Raw genomic sequence first — 14,371 nt, forward strand, 5'->3', positions numbered from 1 at the left:
GTTGACGTCAGATGTGCTTGTGTAGCTTCTGTCAGCTGTGGCCTGGTCTCTAACTGCAGCGTAGTTTACAGTGTTGTTTTAACTGCATGTCTGTAAGTGCAGGATGACATGAAAATAATACTATTTATTAATATTGTTCATTTATTGTACTATATTATATTATATTAGTTTTTGTATTTACACAGCACAACCTGAGATGACAAAGTGCTTTAGGAGGAAAAAAGAAAATCTACAACACACGTGTCACATGTATGTTTCATAACCCAACCTGCATAAACACAGAAACGCACACATGCAAATAAATGGCGTCAAAATGTAACAAAAAGCCTTTTGATAAAAATCTGTCTTCAGCAGTGATTTAAAGACTTTACTAGTTTTCCTTTGGGAAAATAAAAAAACAGAGCTACAGACGCTCAGTTTACTACAGATGAGACCATGATGGATGAATGAATGAATGAATGAATGATTCAGTGTTAAATGTGGATGAAGCAGATGTGTTTAAGAACTTTTCTTCTCTCAGACTCAGAGAAAAGCTCATTTGAATAAAATCCTGCTTTGAAGTCGATTCATGGTTAATTAAACAGATTTGACTGTGAGCTGCACACACACACACACACACTGCTCTGTAACAATATGAGCTTTAATTCAACCCAATGGGAGTTGACTCTCTGCTACAGAGTCACGTTCAGGGACAGTTGTCTCATCAGTGTTCAAACATGTTGATAATCACATGGTTTAATGTGTCACATTCATCTGTTTCTACACTGGAGCAAAAACACACAAACATTTCCAGCATTTTGTTCGTTAATGACGACTCATTAGTCACAGTTTCACCGTTACACCACTAATGTTCACTACAGTCTGACTCATTACCTTTCAAGTGTGGTGACACAATTACAGTTACTGAACGTTAGCAGCAGACAAATGTAGCGTCAGCTGACTTCCATCAATCAATCAATCAATCAATCAATCAATCCTGAGATGGCATCCTGATCTACAGACCACACCTTCATCGTCATGGTAATTATAAACCATGGTAACAATTGGGGAACAGTCGTTGATAAAAACAAGACGTCCCTCATAATGAGCTGCTGCAGGGACGACGTGTGGACTTGTTTCTGACAGAACTGTCTGCACAGGAGAGTGTGTGCTAATAACTGCTCACCTGTGTATCTGTGTATCTGTGTGTGTGTGTGTGTGTGTGTTTTCAGACAGCACTTCACTGGGCAGCCAAGCAGGGCCGTCAGGAGGCGGTTGACATGATGCTTCGCTCCGGCGCCGACGTCAACGTCAGATCGGTGAGTGGTGCGTGTGTGTGCGTGCGTGTGTGTGTGCGTGTGTGTGCGTGTGTGTGTGCGTGTGTGTTTGTGTGCGTGCGTGTCCGTGTGCGTGTGTGTGCGTGTGTGTGTGCATGCGTGTGTGCATGCGTGTGTGCGTGTATGTGTGCGTGTGTGTGTGCATGCGCGTGTGTTTGTGTGTGTTTGTGTGCGTGCGTGTCCGTGTGCGTGTGTGTGTGTGCGTGTGTGTGTGCGTGTGTGTGTTTGTGTGTGTGCGTGTCCGTGTGCGTGTGTGTGCGTGTCCGTGTGCGTGTGTGTGCGCGTGTGTTTGTGTGTGTTTGTGTGTGTGCGTGTGCGTGTGCGTGTCCGTGTGCGTGTGCGTGTGTGTGTGTGTGGTGCACTTTAATGACTTCAGCTTGACCTTCGCTGCATAAACAAACGTCTCCAGTTCTTAAAGGAGCAACATGTCGATGAGACTCAGAGACGACGTCACTCAGTCTGTTCAAGGTCCTGACATCACAAAGGTTTATATATAACTATAATACTACAATACCCATGAGCCTCAGCTGCTGCCAGGGGATAATCACAGAACACACTTTACCTGACACGACATTAAATAAATGCACCGTTCACAAACGTGTGGATCTACTGCTCTGCTGATGCTGATGCTCCAGGTTCAAAGTGTCGTCTCAGTTGCACAGATTCCTTCATTGCTTCTTCTCTGAACAATTGAAGTGAGTCTGACCCTGTTGTGTCTTTGAGCAAACACAAGCAACTGTGGTTAAGAACCATATAATAATCAATAATCTGAAAAACACATCAGACAGAGTGAAGACATTTTTTTAATGCACATGTTTCCATTTCTAATTTTTTAGTTTGCAAGTTCAAATTGCAAATTCAGAGATCACTGTCTCTGTGTTTGCTTATGAATGAGTGGAAATATGCACACACACACACACACACAGTGGCAGTGTGCAGTGCATTGATTAGACAGGGGCAGTGTTGTGATCGCTTCATGTCCTCCCTGACAGCCGTGGGCCTGGAGAATTCAATTTAGCGTCAGCCTCAGTGAGAGTTAATCTGCGGCTGATGTGCTCACAGGAGATAATGTTTAAGCCCCAGCAGAGCAAAGCAAAGCAGACAAGTCACTTATTGGCTCCATAATTACATAATTAACTTTTTGTCTCTAATCGTTAAGGAGGTAATGGCTCCAATAAAAAGACCCTCAGCTAGAGCAGCCAGCAAATCAAAAATCAATAATCCATAGAATGGCATTAAGAGGAGAAAAATAGCTCAGGTCTCAGGGGGGGTCACTGTGTGTAGGCTCTGTGGTCCAGACTGGTCCTGATCCTGGTCCAGTAGTCCAGACTGAACCACAGACTGGACTGCAGGACAGAGGTGACGTTCATGGTCCCCTCAGGATGAACTGTGATAACTGATCACCCTCTGTCCACATACAGGACCCGTCCCTGCACAGTTAGTGACATCAGCTGGTTCCAGCTCTGTGATTGGTTCTGCTCTGCTCTGATGATGTTTGGATCTTAAAGAGATAAATGTTGGTTCTGCTGTTACAGACACAAAAGGACGATTACAGACTCGGATCCAGGTGTTTCAGAAACGAGCTAACTGTACGTTTAGCTACAGCTCCTTAGCTAACGTTAGCATTAGCACGTCTCTGTGGTCACCTTCTGTGAGAATCAACCACAACCAGTCCAACTAGAACCAGTCCTCAACCTGAACCATTCCTCAACATGAACCAGTCCTCAACCTGAACCAGTCCTCAACCTGAACCAGTCCTCAACCAGAACCATTCCTCAACATGAACCAGTCCTCATCCTGAACCGGTCCTCATCCTGAGCCAGTCACAACCAGAACCAGTCCAATCTGAACCAGTCCGCATCCTGAACCAGTCCAACCAGAGCCAGTCCTCAACCTGAACCAGTCCTCAACCAGAACCATTCCTCAACCAGAACCAGTCACAACTAGAAGCAGTCCAACCTCAACCAGTCCAACCAGAACCATTCCAAAACTGAACCAGTCCTCAACCTGAACCAGTCCTCATCCTGAACCAGTCCTCAACCTGAACCAGTCCTCAACCAGAACCATTCCTCAACATGAACCAGTCCTCATCCTGAACCGGTCCTCATCCTGAGCCAGTCACAACCAGAACCAGTCCAATCTGAACCAGTCCGCATCCTGAACCAGTCCAACCAGAGCCAGTCCTCAACCTGAACCAGTCCTCAACCAGAACCATTCCTCAACCAGAACCAGTCACAACTAGAAGCAGTCCAACCTCAACCAGTCCAACCAGAACCATTCCAAAACTGAACCAGTCCTCAACCTGAACCAGTCCTCATCCTGAACCAGTCCACAACCAGAACCAGTCCAACCTGAACCAGTCCAGCCAGAACCAGTCCAACCAGAACTATTCCTCAACCTGAACCAGTCCTCATCCTGAGCCAGTCACAACCTGAACCTGTCCAACCTGAACCAGTCCAACCAGAACTGGTCCTCCAACCTGAACCGGTCCACAACCTGGACCAGTCCACAACCTGACCAACCATCAACCCTCTGAATCGACCCACAGCAGTGTCTCCTGAAATATCGCCCTGTGGTTGCAGGTGTACCAGACCTTCGTCGTCATGGTTATGATAACAAACACGTAGACTGTACTGAGAGAGGTGTACCGACCCTCACCGCTCTCCTGGGTCACATTCATCCATCCACCCCAACCTCCTCCTGACGTGGACTTTGTCGCTCTATAAACTACGTCGCCGCACTTTTCCCTTTGCTCCTGTCATCGTTACTATGACCACTACATGTTGCCTAGCAACAAAACCTAACTATGGGTCATAGTAACCTGCTGACGGATGACCTGTGACCTCATTTTTCCCTTCATTTCATATTTCTCTCAGTGTCATGTTTCTGAAACCAGCTGTAGATCATATTTGTGTCTGTGAGCTCATCACTACAACAGTGGAGTTTTTATTAACGTATTCAACTTCCTGTTTGAAATAACAGACCTGCTGTGACCTGGTGTCGTCACCATGAGGTGGCTCCACACTCATGTATTTCTTTGTTACCTTTCAATATTAAGGTTCATGAAGTTAAAACATTTTCTTACTTGAGATTAATGTTTTTTCCAGATGTTGAACACATGTGACTGAATATCTTTCCTCTCTGTTTTCATCCCTTCATCCTCCTCTCCGACCGGCCGACATCACAACAGCATGTAAGTGAGTCTCTGAACCCTGCAGCTGCAGAAACCTCCACAGAGCCGAGCTGTCGTAGCAGATTCACACTGTTTCAGTAAATAGAGCTCTGACAAATATTTACTGGAGTCACATGACCTCCAACGGCGGCGTGAAATGAGTTTGCTGCCTCTGTCTTTGATCTTCTGTGCTTCACTCTGTATTTCTCTGACCTCTCCCATGCCTGCCCCTCCTCTCCCATCATGCACCGCTCTGAAGGGGGTAAGTCATGTTTTAATGCACCTTTCAGATCTACACTGTAGTGTTTGAGACACACACACGTGGTTAAACAGACTTGTCTCATGATGAGGGAAACACGTCTCAGGTCAGTTCAGTTTGTGGATTCATGACTGAGCTTCATCTTCAGCCATTTCTATACTGACTGAGGTCAAAGGTCACACATTCAACTTTAAAACAAGGAAGGAAAATCAAACTTGTTTTCAGTCCTGACATGTGGTGTGAGGTGTCACCTGTCCCAGGTGTGACAGCAGCTGCTCCCTGTGGTCAGTGAGTTCCCTCTGATGGTGGATCATTAAACACAAGTCCAGCTCTTCACTAATGAAGTCAAACCGGACCGCCCTGTGTTTCTGTTAGCTTGCTCTGTGTTAAACCCTGCACCATCTTGGATCTTGTCTGTGGCCCCTCCCTGACCGAACCCCCCCCCCCCCCCCCCCCCCCCCCCCCGCCCCCGCCAGGACCTCCTGCTTAAGTGGCCTTTACCTTTGATATGAATCCTAAAGTGTGTTGAACACATAAAAGCATCTCGACCTTTAAACAAAATGTCAGACTGTGTGTTTGTGGCCGTGGAGATGTCTGCGTCACGGTGAAGTCCTGACGCCTTCACACACTCTCAGATGGGATCCTGCAGATTCTCGTGTCAGTGTCGAGTCCAAAGTGTTTAGTTGCTGTTTGTCCAAACAACACAATCCATCATCTCCAGCAGGGACACACACCGAGGCTCCTCTGATCAGTCAGTGTGTTGTCACTTGACTCACCATCATCTCTGAAGACACAACTATATATACTTCATCATATAGCAGTTTATTTGTGACACACAGATGTAATGGGTACATGAGCGTCTCCGTCTGAAGGTACAGATGTTGACAGGACAGCAGCCTGAGAGGAGGAGTATGACAGTGTGTGTTTGATAGTCTTTTTGTTCTCCACATCAAACGGCCTCCAGGGCCCATTTAAAGTCAGGACGGAGATGAGAGTGTGGAGACGAACCTCAGAGCCGTTCTGCTAATCAACACCGACTTCAAACCCCGCGCTCAGTCTTCTCTGTCATTTCCTCTGTTTAAACTCTGGACTGACAGAGATGTGAGCGTTTGTTCGTCTCTGTCTCTGCGCTGACAGCAGCTCAGGATGACGGGCAGCTGATCCGCTGGGACTCGACGGTGTTAATGTGCACAAACAATAGACTCACAACCGCAGCAGAGAGTCGAGGACAAGTCTGTCAGAGAGGATGGACGCGGACGGAGACACTGAAGAAGTAACATCAGTGTTATTGTTGTTGACAGGCTCCGTCTTTACACATCACCTGGTTTCTGAACAGACTCCGACTCTTACAGTCAGAGGATGATCTGAGCACAGTCAGCTGATCTGTCACATGATAAGGATTCATCCAATTATCAGAGAGAGAAACACATTTCAAATTAAAACTAGGTCTCTTCAATCAGGACGATCAGTTTATCACTGAACATAATCAAACACAGTCACTGCATGTGTCCTCTCATCAGTCAACAACAACAACAACAACAACAACAACGACAACTTTATTTATATAGAGTTTTTAAAAACAAAGTTTACAAAGTGTTTTAACAACTAATCAAAGGAAAGAGGCTCAGGAGACAACAATACAACAACAATACAACACTGTTGTTTAATACAAAGATGAAGAGCGACAGTTGATGACATCATGGAGCTGGAAACATCTGGAACATCAGGAATCATCTGTGTTCAGGCTTCATGTCAGTTACAAAACTTTTCCAGACTCATCTTCTTACGGATAAAAGAGAAGAACGTTGTTTCCATGTGTGGAGCTTTGAGGGCACGGAGATGTGGAGAGGTGGAGAGGTGGAGATGTGGAGATGTTTGGTCAGTGACTGACTGGAGGAAACTGATGGACAAGAATCTGATGTTTGTTTATCACTTTAAAATCAATTCAAATGATGATTTTGTGAAAAATGGATCCAAGTAAAATAATCAGGTTCAGTTTGTGTCACATGATCTCACTAACATGTGATGTATGTGTGCGTGTTGTTGACAGGGTTACACAGCGCTCCACCTCGCCTCCATTCACGGCCACCAGCACGTCGTCCACGCCCTCATCAACACTCACAGTGAGTCAGTGCAGCAGACACAACTGATCACTCTGATCACATGTCAATACCCATCAAACACAGCTGATTAATCAGTTCCTGAGCAGTGTGGAGAGTGTGTGTGCAAATAAGAATAAAAGACATAGACTCAGTTTTATTCTTCTGATAAACTCTGAACATTTCATTGTCCACAGTGTTTTTACGTCTCAGTGTTTTATTCATGTGAAGTTTTAAATTGATATTCACACGTTGAGAGTCAGACTCTCCTCCTCCACGCCTCACAGCCGCTCTGAGAGGCAAAGGAAGCACTGATGCACATCGCCTCTGCCAGACAAAAGACCCACCCAACACTGTGACTGACGAGTCCAGTCCTCCCCCCACCCGACCCCACTCCACACGCTCACACACCTCCGCCCTCCTCTACAGGAAGAGGAGAGGCGGGGAGTTCATATTGCTGCTAATGAAGCACACCAGAGCCTTAAGCCATCGGCTGCTTCATGATGGACTCGTGATGATCCCTGTGGAGCGGCGGCGGCTCCCCACACCTCAGTTTGAGCCCCCATACCCACAGACAGACATATGCTGCGAGTCAGAGGGTCGACACATGTGGTCTGCAGGGTCACCGTCTCCAGATGCTCTGCCTGTAAACAAAAGATGTCTCCATATGGCCACAGAGGAGGGAGAGGCCGCCGCCAGTCGCCACAACGACCAAACAAAAACCTTAGTCACAGTAACAGCAGCTGATCTGACCTGTCAATCAAACGTCTGAACGGTCATCGTTTTCCCTCTCAGAGACTGTTCTCCTCTTTTAACCTGTTCATCTTTGCATTGCATGTCTCTGATGAGAAAACTACGGAGGCCCTCAAGGATCAGCTGGGAAAAAGTGTGTGAATCAGTTCTCTGAGTCTTGAGGAGTACAGTTTGTGAAGTGTGTTCTCAGATCAGCACACATTAGTAAAACACACAATGAACATGTTACACAATGAAAAGTAAGAAAACACAACAGCAGAAAATCTGCACCTGAGATGCTGAAGAAACAACTGCAGGTTAAATTTGATACGAGAAAATTATTGAAGTCTGACACATAAACAAACATAAATTGTCTGCCTCCAAATCTCCAGTCAGACAAACTAAAGAAATAAAAGAAAGTAAAACAATCACAACACAACCGGCTGTGATTTGTTCTTTTCTTTGACTTAAGAAAACTTTGACCCACTTGTGTCTGTCTAGAGGCTGTGACAAGCATTCTGGGAACTGTAGGAAAGGACTCTCTGAAGTAGAGGAGCTGGGCTCACTGCTGAAAGTTCTTCACATTAAAAGTCCTGGACTGAGGTGAACTCTGGAGACCAGATCTGGTTTCTGTAAGTGTAGCTGGTGTGAGGCCTCCTCGCTGTGGTGCAGAGCTGTAAACCATGTTTCAGCTGGTGGGCGGGGTGATGGTGGGCAGGGTGATGGTGGGACGAAATGACAGAGTCAGTTTCACATGGTAACCATTAGCTTAGCGAGGTCACAGCGAGCAGCCTCTGAGGAGCAGGAACACGAGGACTGAGCTCCGCCTTCAAACTCCAACTTGCAATATAACACCAGCCACAGGAGCCCTGATTACACTCACTGAGACACACACACACACGCAGGAAACATAATAACTCTGTAATAATCTGAAGGAAGTGAGAACAAAGATCTTCTCACCGCTGTGATGACTTACCTGTTTTTTTCCTGTTGGGCTCAGGATGCTGCATTTTACACTGACTGCAGTCAGCCCACAGAGTTTCAGAAAAACTAATGAGAAGGTGCCACGAAGGTGTGAAATTAACTCAGGGGTGAAGGAAGGAACCAGATCCTCCTCCTGGAGCCAGGCCTGAACCCTGAGCTCCCAGGTGGGGGGAAGGGAAGAGACAGGGAGTCCTCACAGAGACAGAGAGTCCTCACAGAGACAGAGAGTCCTCACTTAGACAGAGTCTTCACACAGACAGAGGGTCCTAATAGAGACAGGAAGTCCTCACTGAGACAGAGAGTCCTCACTTAGACAGGGAGTCCTCATAGAGACAGATAGTCCTCACTTAGACAGAGAGTCCTCACAGAGACAGGGAGTCCTGACTTAGACAAATAGTCCTTATAGAGACAGATAGTCCTCACTTAGACAGAGTCCTCACACAGACAGAGGGTCCTAATAGAGACAGGAAGTCCTCACTGAGACAGATAGTCCTCACTTAGACAGATAGTCCTCACTTAGACAGGGAGTCCTCACAGAGACAGATAGTCCTCACTGAGACAGAGAGTCCTGACTTAGACAGGGAGTCCTCACAGAGACTGGGAGTCCTCACAGAGAAAGAGAGTCCTCACTTAGGCAGGGAGTCCTCATAGAGACAGATAGTCCTCATAGAGACAGATAGTCCTCACTTAGACAGATAGTCCTCATAGAGACAGATAGTCCTCACTTAGACAGAGTCCTCACACAGACAGAGGGTCCTAATAGAGACAGGAAGTCCTCACTGAGACAGAGAGTCCTCACTTAGACAGGGAGTCTTCACTGAGAAAGAGAGTCCTCACTTAGACAGGGAGTCCTCACAGAGACAGGGAGTCCTCACTTAGACAGAGTCCTCACACAGACAGAAGGTCCTAATAGAGACAGGAAGTCCTCACTGAGACAGAGAGTCCTCACTTAGACAGGGAGTCCTCACTTAGACAGAGTCCTCACACAGACAGAGGGTCCTAAAAGAGACAGGAAGTCCTCACTGAGACAGATAGTCCTCACTTAGACAGAGAGTCCTCACTTAGACAGGGAGTCCTCACAGAGACAGATAGTCCTCACTTAGACAGAGTCCTCACACAGACAGAGGGTCCTAATAGAGACAGAGAGTCCTCACAGAGACAGAGAGTCCTCACTTAGACAGGGAGTCCTCATAGAGACAGATAGTCCTCACTTAGACAGAGAGTCCTCACAGAGACAGGGAGTCCTCACTTAGACAGATAGTCCTCACACAGACAGAGGATCCTAATAGAGACAGAAAGTCCTCACTGAGACAGACAGTCCTCACTTAGACAGGGAGTCTTCACTGAGACAGAGAGTCCTCACTTAGACAGGGAGTCCTCATAGAGACAGATAGTCCTCACTTAGACAAATAGTCCTTATAGAGACAGATAGTCCTCACTTAGACAGAGTCCTCACACAGACAGAGGGTCCTAATAGAGACAGGAAGTCCTCACTGAGACAGATAGTCCTCACTTAGACAGATAGTCCTCACTTAGACAGGGAGTCCTCACAGAGACAGATAGTCCTCACTGAGACAGAGAGTCCTGACTTAGACAGGGAGTCCTCACAGAGACTGGGAGTCCTCACAGAGAAAGAGAGTCCTCACTTAGACAGGGAGCCCTCACTTAGACAGGGAGTCCTCATAGAGACACGGAGTCCTCACAGACCTTTCAATAGACCTTAAAAGGCTTCTCACACCATTTACACTGAAAAGACTCATTTATACAGTGACTGATGTGTAATTTTAAAATAAAAGAAGATAAATGGATATAGAAATGATCTGTTTTAATTTGGACTTTTGTTGTTTGGTTTTTGAAAGACAAAATGCAGGTAAAGGTTTTTGTCTGGTCAAAATGAGATGAATCTGTGGAGCCACCAGCTGACAAAGGACAAGAAAAAGAAGATGTTTCTGTCTCATGACATTTATCAGAATATTTGACGTCTGAAAACATCAAAGAGTCTCAAAGAGAAAAGTCTCTGGTTGATTTGCTTTGATGCTGAAACCTAAACTGTGATGAGGCGTCACAGGTAGAACTCACTTCATCTGAAGACATCACAACACTAAAAGACAGAAGTAGAAGAAGAAGAGGTGCACTGAGGAGGAGGATGTGCTGCTTTGAAGGGGTTAAGTTTTCATCAGGCAGAGATGGGACAGAAACTTCCTGCTCCTCCTCAGATCACACTGACAGGAGGAGCCTGACTGAGGACCACGTCTTTCAGGAAACAGTGGACGTGGTGTCACTCATGGTGAAGAGGCTGCCAACTGAGAGAAGAAGCTGTTGATCTTTCTCTGTTCTCCCCCCTCCCTCCTCCTTTCCCCCCTCCCCTGCCTGTTATCTCTAATAATTACCCAGCGCCTCTCTGGGTCTCTCCTGAGCCTCCTGTTTGCACAGAGACCATGGAGGACCGAGGAGAGGGATTTAGTCTGGTCCATAAGGCCTGCAGCTGGGAACCCATTTACTAATTAACCACCCTGGTACCTGTGTAGACCCCCACCTGATGGAGGCCAGGTCCAAGGATGCGCAGATGGAGGTCAGGAGGGAAACGCAGCCTCAGTAGCTGGACTGTTATTTTTAATGACCCCACAGCTGAGGAGGACAGGGAGGAGGAGGAGGGGGGGAGTAGGAGGGGGAGGGGGAGGAGGAGTGTCTGTTCCACAGTCACCTGTCTGAAATCAGCCCTGACAAACATTAAAATGCAAGATGTGCACCTCAGGGTCAGTGATAATGTTCCTGCTTCTGTTAGTCAAATCTGATGTGAATCTTTGTCTCATCAGAGGCTCAGGAGACAAAGTCTCTGTCACTTGTTGTGTTTCTGTCCTCAGACGCTAAAACCAGCATCAGAGATTATCACGGGAGGACGGCGGGGCACTACTGGAGTGGCTGCAGCGACGCCGTCAACAAAACACATGGCCAGTCAGGTGAGTGAGGAGCTGTATCTCTGAATTTAAAAAACTTATCAATTTTTACATCTTTAATTGTTGTTGAATAAGATTTTCAGACGTTTTCCTGGTCTGGATTTTGGCTGAATGACAGTGTCAGGTGTGTCAATGTGACCTGGATGGTTGCTGTGTTTTCAGGTGGGAGCTTCTCTCGAGGAAGACGGACTCAGCGTTACGCTCTGCCGTCGCTGCTGCTGACTCGTTCTCGCAGTCAGGGTCAGCTCAACCTGGAGTTTGGGACGCTGCCGCAGTCGTCTTCTCACGACGTGTTGGACCTCCAGTTATGACCCCACGTGTCCTGTCTGATGTGTGACTGGTTCTGCAGAAAAAGCTGGACATGGAGAGCTAATTTAGTATTAATTATTTTTACTGTGTAGAGTCTGAGAAACTATGAGCCGTGAAGGACGAGCAGCTTTTAAATGAGTTAAAAGATCATTATCATTGTTCCTCTTCATGAGGAGATATGAAGAGGCTGAGACAGAGCACACCTGTGACTCAGGTGAACTATTTCACTATCTACGCTCTGATCTGCTGACCTGCTGCGGAGCACGGCTGTCTTCACTGAACCAGGGTCTAGACCTGGTTCACCTGACCAGTCCTGACTCTGAGACTTCGAACTGTCAGAGAAAAAGTAAAAAGGAAGTTTAAAAAAAGCAGTTTGACGTCCGTTCAGTGTTTGACACAGTGAAACACGTTTCACCCTCCCGCTCTCTTTCACACCCTCATAAATGTCTTCATTAACTTCCACTCCATTGGCTCAAGCATAAAGCTCATTATCTGCCTTAATAAGGCGAGCAGCAGCGTTTGTGTCAGTGACGGGCAGGAAATGAGCGGAGAGGAGGAGGACACACTCCTCTGACAGCAAACACTCACTGCACTTCATGTGGAAACCAGCAAAGTACTGTAGCTGTCAGAGCCTGAGCTGGAGCCCGTGTGTGACCGACAAACTGACACAACGAAGACACAGCAGAGACACAATTCATACACATCATCAATCAAAGACATCAGGAGAGTTTATAACATCTACAGGTGCTGGTCATATAATTAGAATATCATGAAAAAGTTGATTTAGTTCAGTAATTCCATTCAAAAAGTGAAACTTGTATATTATATTCATTCATTACACACAGACTGATATATTTCAAACGTTTATTTCTTTTAATTTTGATGATTATAACTGACAACTAATGAAAATCCCAAATTCAGTATCTCAGAAAATTAGAATATTACTTAAGACCAATACAAAAAAAGGATTTTTAGAAATGTTGGCCAACTGAAAAGTATGAACATGAAAAGTATGAGCATGTACAGCACTCAATACTTGGTTGGGGCTCCTTTTGCCTGAGTTACTGCAGCAATGTGGCGTGGCATGGAGTCGATCAGTCTGTGGCACTGCTCAGGTGTTCAGAGCCCAGGTTGCTCTGATCGTGGCCTTCAGCTCTTCTGCATTGTTGGGTCTGGTGTATCGCATCTTCCTCTTCACAATACCCCGTAGATTTTCTATGGGGTTAAGGTCAGGTGAGTTTGCTGGCCAATTAAGAACAGGGATACCATGGTCCTTAAACCAGGTACTGGTAGCTTTGGCACTGTGTGCAGGTGCCAAGTCCTGTTGGAAAATGAAATCTGCATCTCCATAAAGTTGGTCAGCAGCAGGAAGCATGAAGTGCTCTAAAACGTCTTGGTAGACGGCTGCGTTGACCTTGGACCTCAGAAAACACAGTAGACCAACACCAGCAGATGACATGGCACCCCAAACCATCACTGACTGTGGAAACTTTACACTGGACCTCGAGCAACATGGATTCTGTGCCTCTCCTCTCTTCCTCCAGACTCTGGGACCTTGATTTCCAAAGGAAATGCAAAATTTACTTTCATCAGAGAACATAACTTTGGACCACTCAGCAGCAGTCCAGTCCTTTTTGTCTTTAGCCCAGGCGAGACGCTTCTGACGCTGTCTCTTGTTCAAGAGTGGCTTGACACAAGGAGTGCGACAGCTGAAACCCATGTCTTGCATACGTCTGTGCGTGGTGGTTCTTGAAGCGCTGACTCCAGCTGCAGTCCACTCTTTGTGAATCTCCCCCACATTTTTGAATGGGTTTTGTTTCACAATCCTCTCCAGGGTGCGGTTATCCCTATTGCTTGTACACTTTTTTCTACCACATCTTTTCCTTCCCTTCGCCTCTCTATTAATGTGCTTGGACACAGAGCCCTGTGAACAGCCAGCCTCTTTAGCAATGACCTTTTGTGTCTTGCCCTCCTTGTGCAAGGTGTCAATGGTCGTCTTTTGGACAACTGTCAAGTCAGCAGTCTTCCCCATGATTGTGTAGCCTACAGAACTAGACTGAGAGACCATTTAAAAGCCTTTGCAGGTGTTTTGAGTTAATTAGCTGATTAGAGTGTGGCACCAGGTGTCTTCAATATTGAACCTTTTCACAATATTCTAATTTTCTGAGATACTGAATTTGTGGTTTTCATTTGTTGTCAGTTATAATCATCAAAATTAAAAGAAATAAACACTTGAAATATATATATCTGTGTGGAATGAATGTATACAAGTTTCAACTTTTTCATGATATGATCCTTAATGTAAAAAAGTATTTTTTAAATGCTGCATGGTCAAAATGAATCATATTATTTATTGTCATATTTCTATTTGCTCAAAGTTTTGAAACTACATTTCCTATCATGCTTTGGGTGAAAACAAGAAGTATAATGAGTGAGCTACAGTTTGACCCCTGTTTTTTTTTTAATCCACTATCTGTTCACATGTAGTGAAACATCACCAGCTGTGATCAGCAGTGATCAGCAGTGATCAAGGAAACTGAAAA

At 45.9% G+C, this 14,371-nt stretch overlaps 1 protein-coding gene across 2 annotated transcripts; it reads left to right on the forward strand.

The window, feature by feature from the left end:
• On the forward strand, positions 1 to 14,040 carry LOC139608322 (ankyrin repeat domain-containing protein SOWAHC-like). Of its 2 annotated transcripts, XM_071461968.1 has the most exons (5): positions 1 to 1,020; positions 1,212 to 1,298; positions 6,798 to 6,870; positions 11,427 to 11,522; positions 11,682 to 14,040. In XM_071461968.1, the coding sequence occupies exons 1-5, from the start codon at positions 1,018 to 1,020 to the stop codon at positions 11,828 to 11,830; spliced, it is 408 nt and encodes a 135-aa protein (XP_071318069.1). In that variant the 5' UTR covers positions 1 to 1,017; the 3' UTR covers positions 11,831 to 14,040. The 2 variants fall into 2 exon arrangements, with proteins under 2 accessions (XP_071318069.1, XP_071318062.1); XM_071461961.1 differs by lacking the exons at positions 1 to 1,020; positions 1,212 to 1,298 and adding an exon at positions 4,534 to 4,750.
• The last annotated feature ends 331 nt before the right edge of the window (positions 14,041 to 14,371 follow it).

The sequence above is a fragment of the Trachinotus anak genome, unplaced genomic scaffold, assembly GCF_046630095.1.
Source record: "Trachinotus anak isolate AG129_WGS33_773 ecotype Australia unplaced genomic scaffold, CSIRO_AGI_Tana_v1 ptg000002l, whole genome shotgun sequence".
NCBI lineage: Eukaryota > Metazoa > Chordata > Actinopteri > Carangiformes > Carangidae > Trachinotus > Trachinotus anak.

Bases quoted from the DNA above. Each gene is read 5' to 3' on its own strand.
- LOC139608322 (XM_071461961.1), top strand. From the start codon at position 4,646: ATGAGTTTGCTGCCTCTGTCTTTGATCTTCTGTGCTTCACTCTGTATT. The intron at 4,751-6,797 runs GTAAGTCATGTT...TGTTGTTGACAG, and splicing joins CATGCACCGCTCTGAAGGGG to GGTTACACAGCGCTCCACCT. The intron at 11,523-11,681 runs GTGAGTGAGGAG...CTGTGTTTTCAG, and splicing joins CAAAACACATGGCCAGTCAG to GTGGGAGCTTCTCTCGAGGA.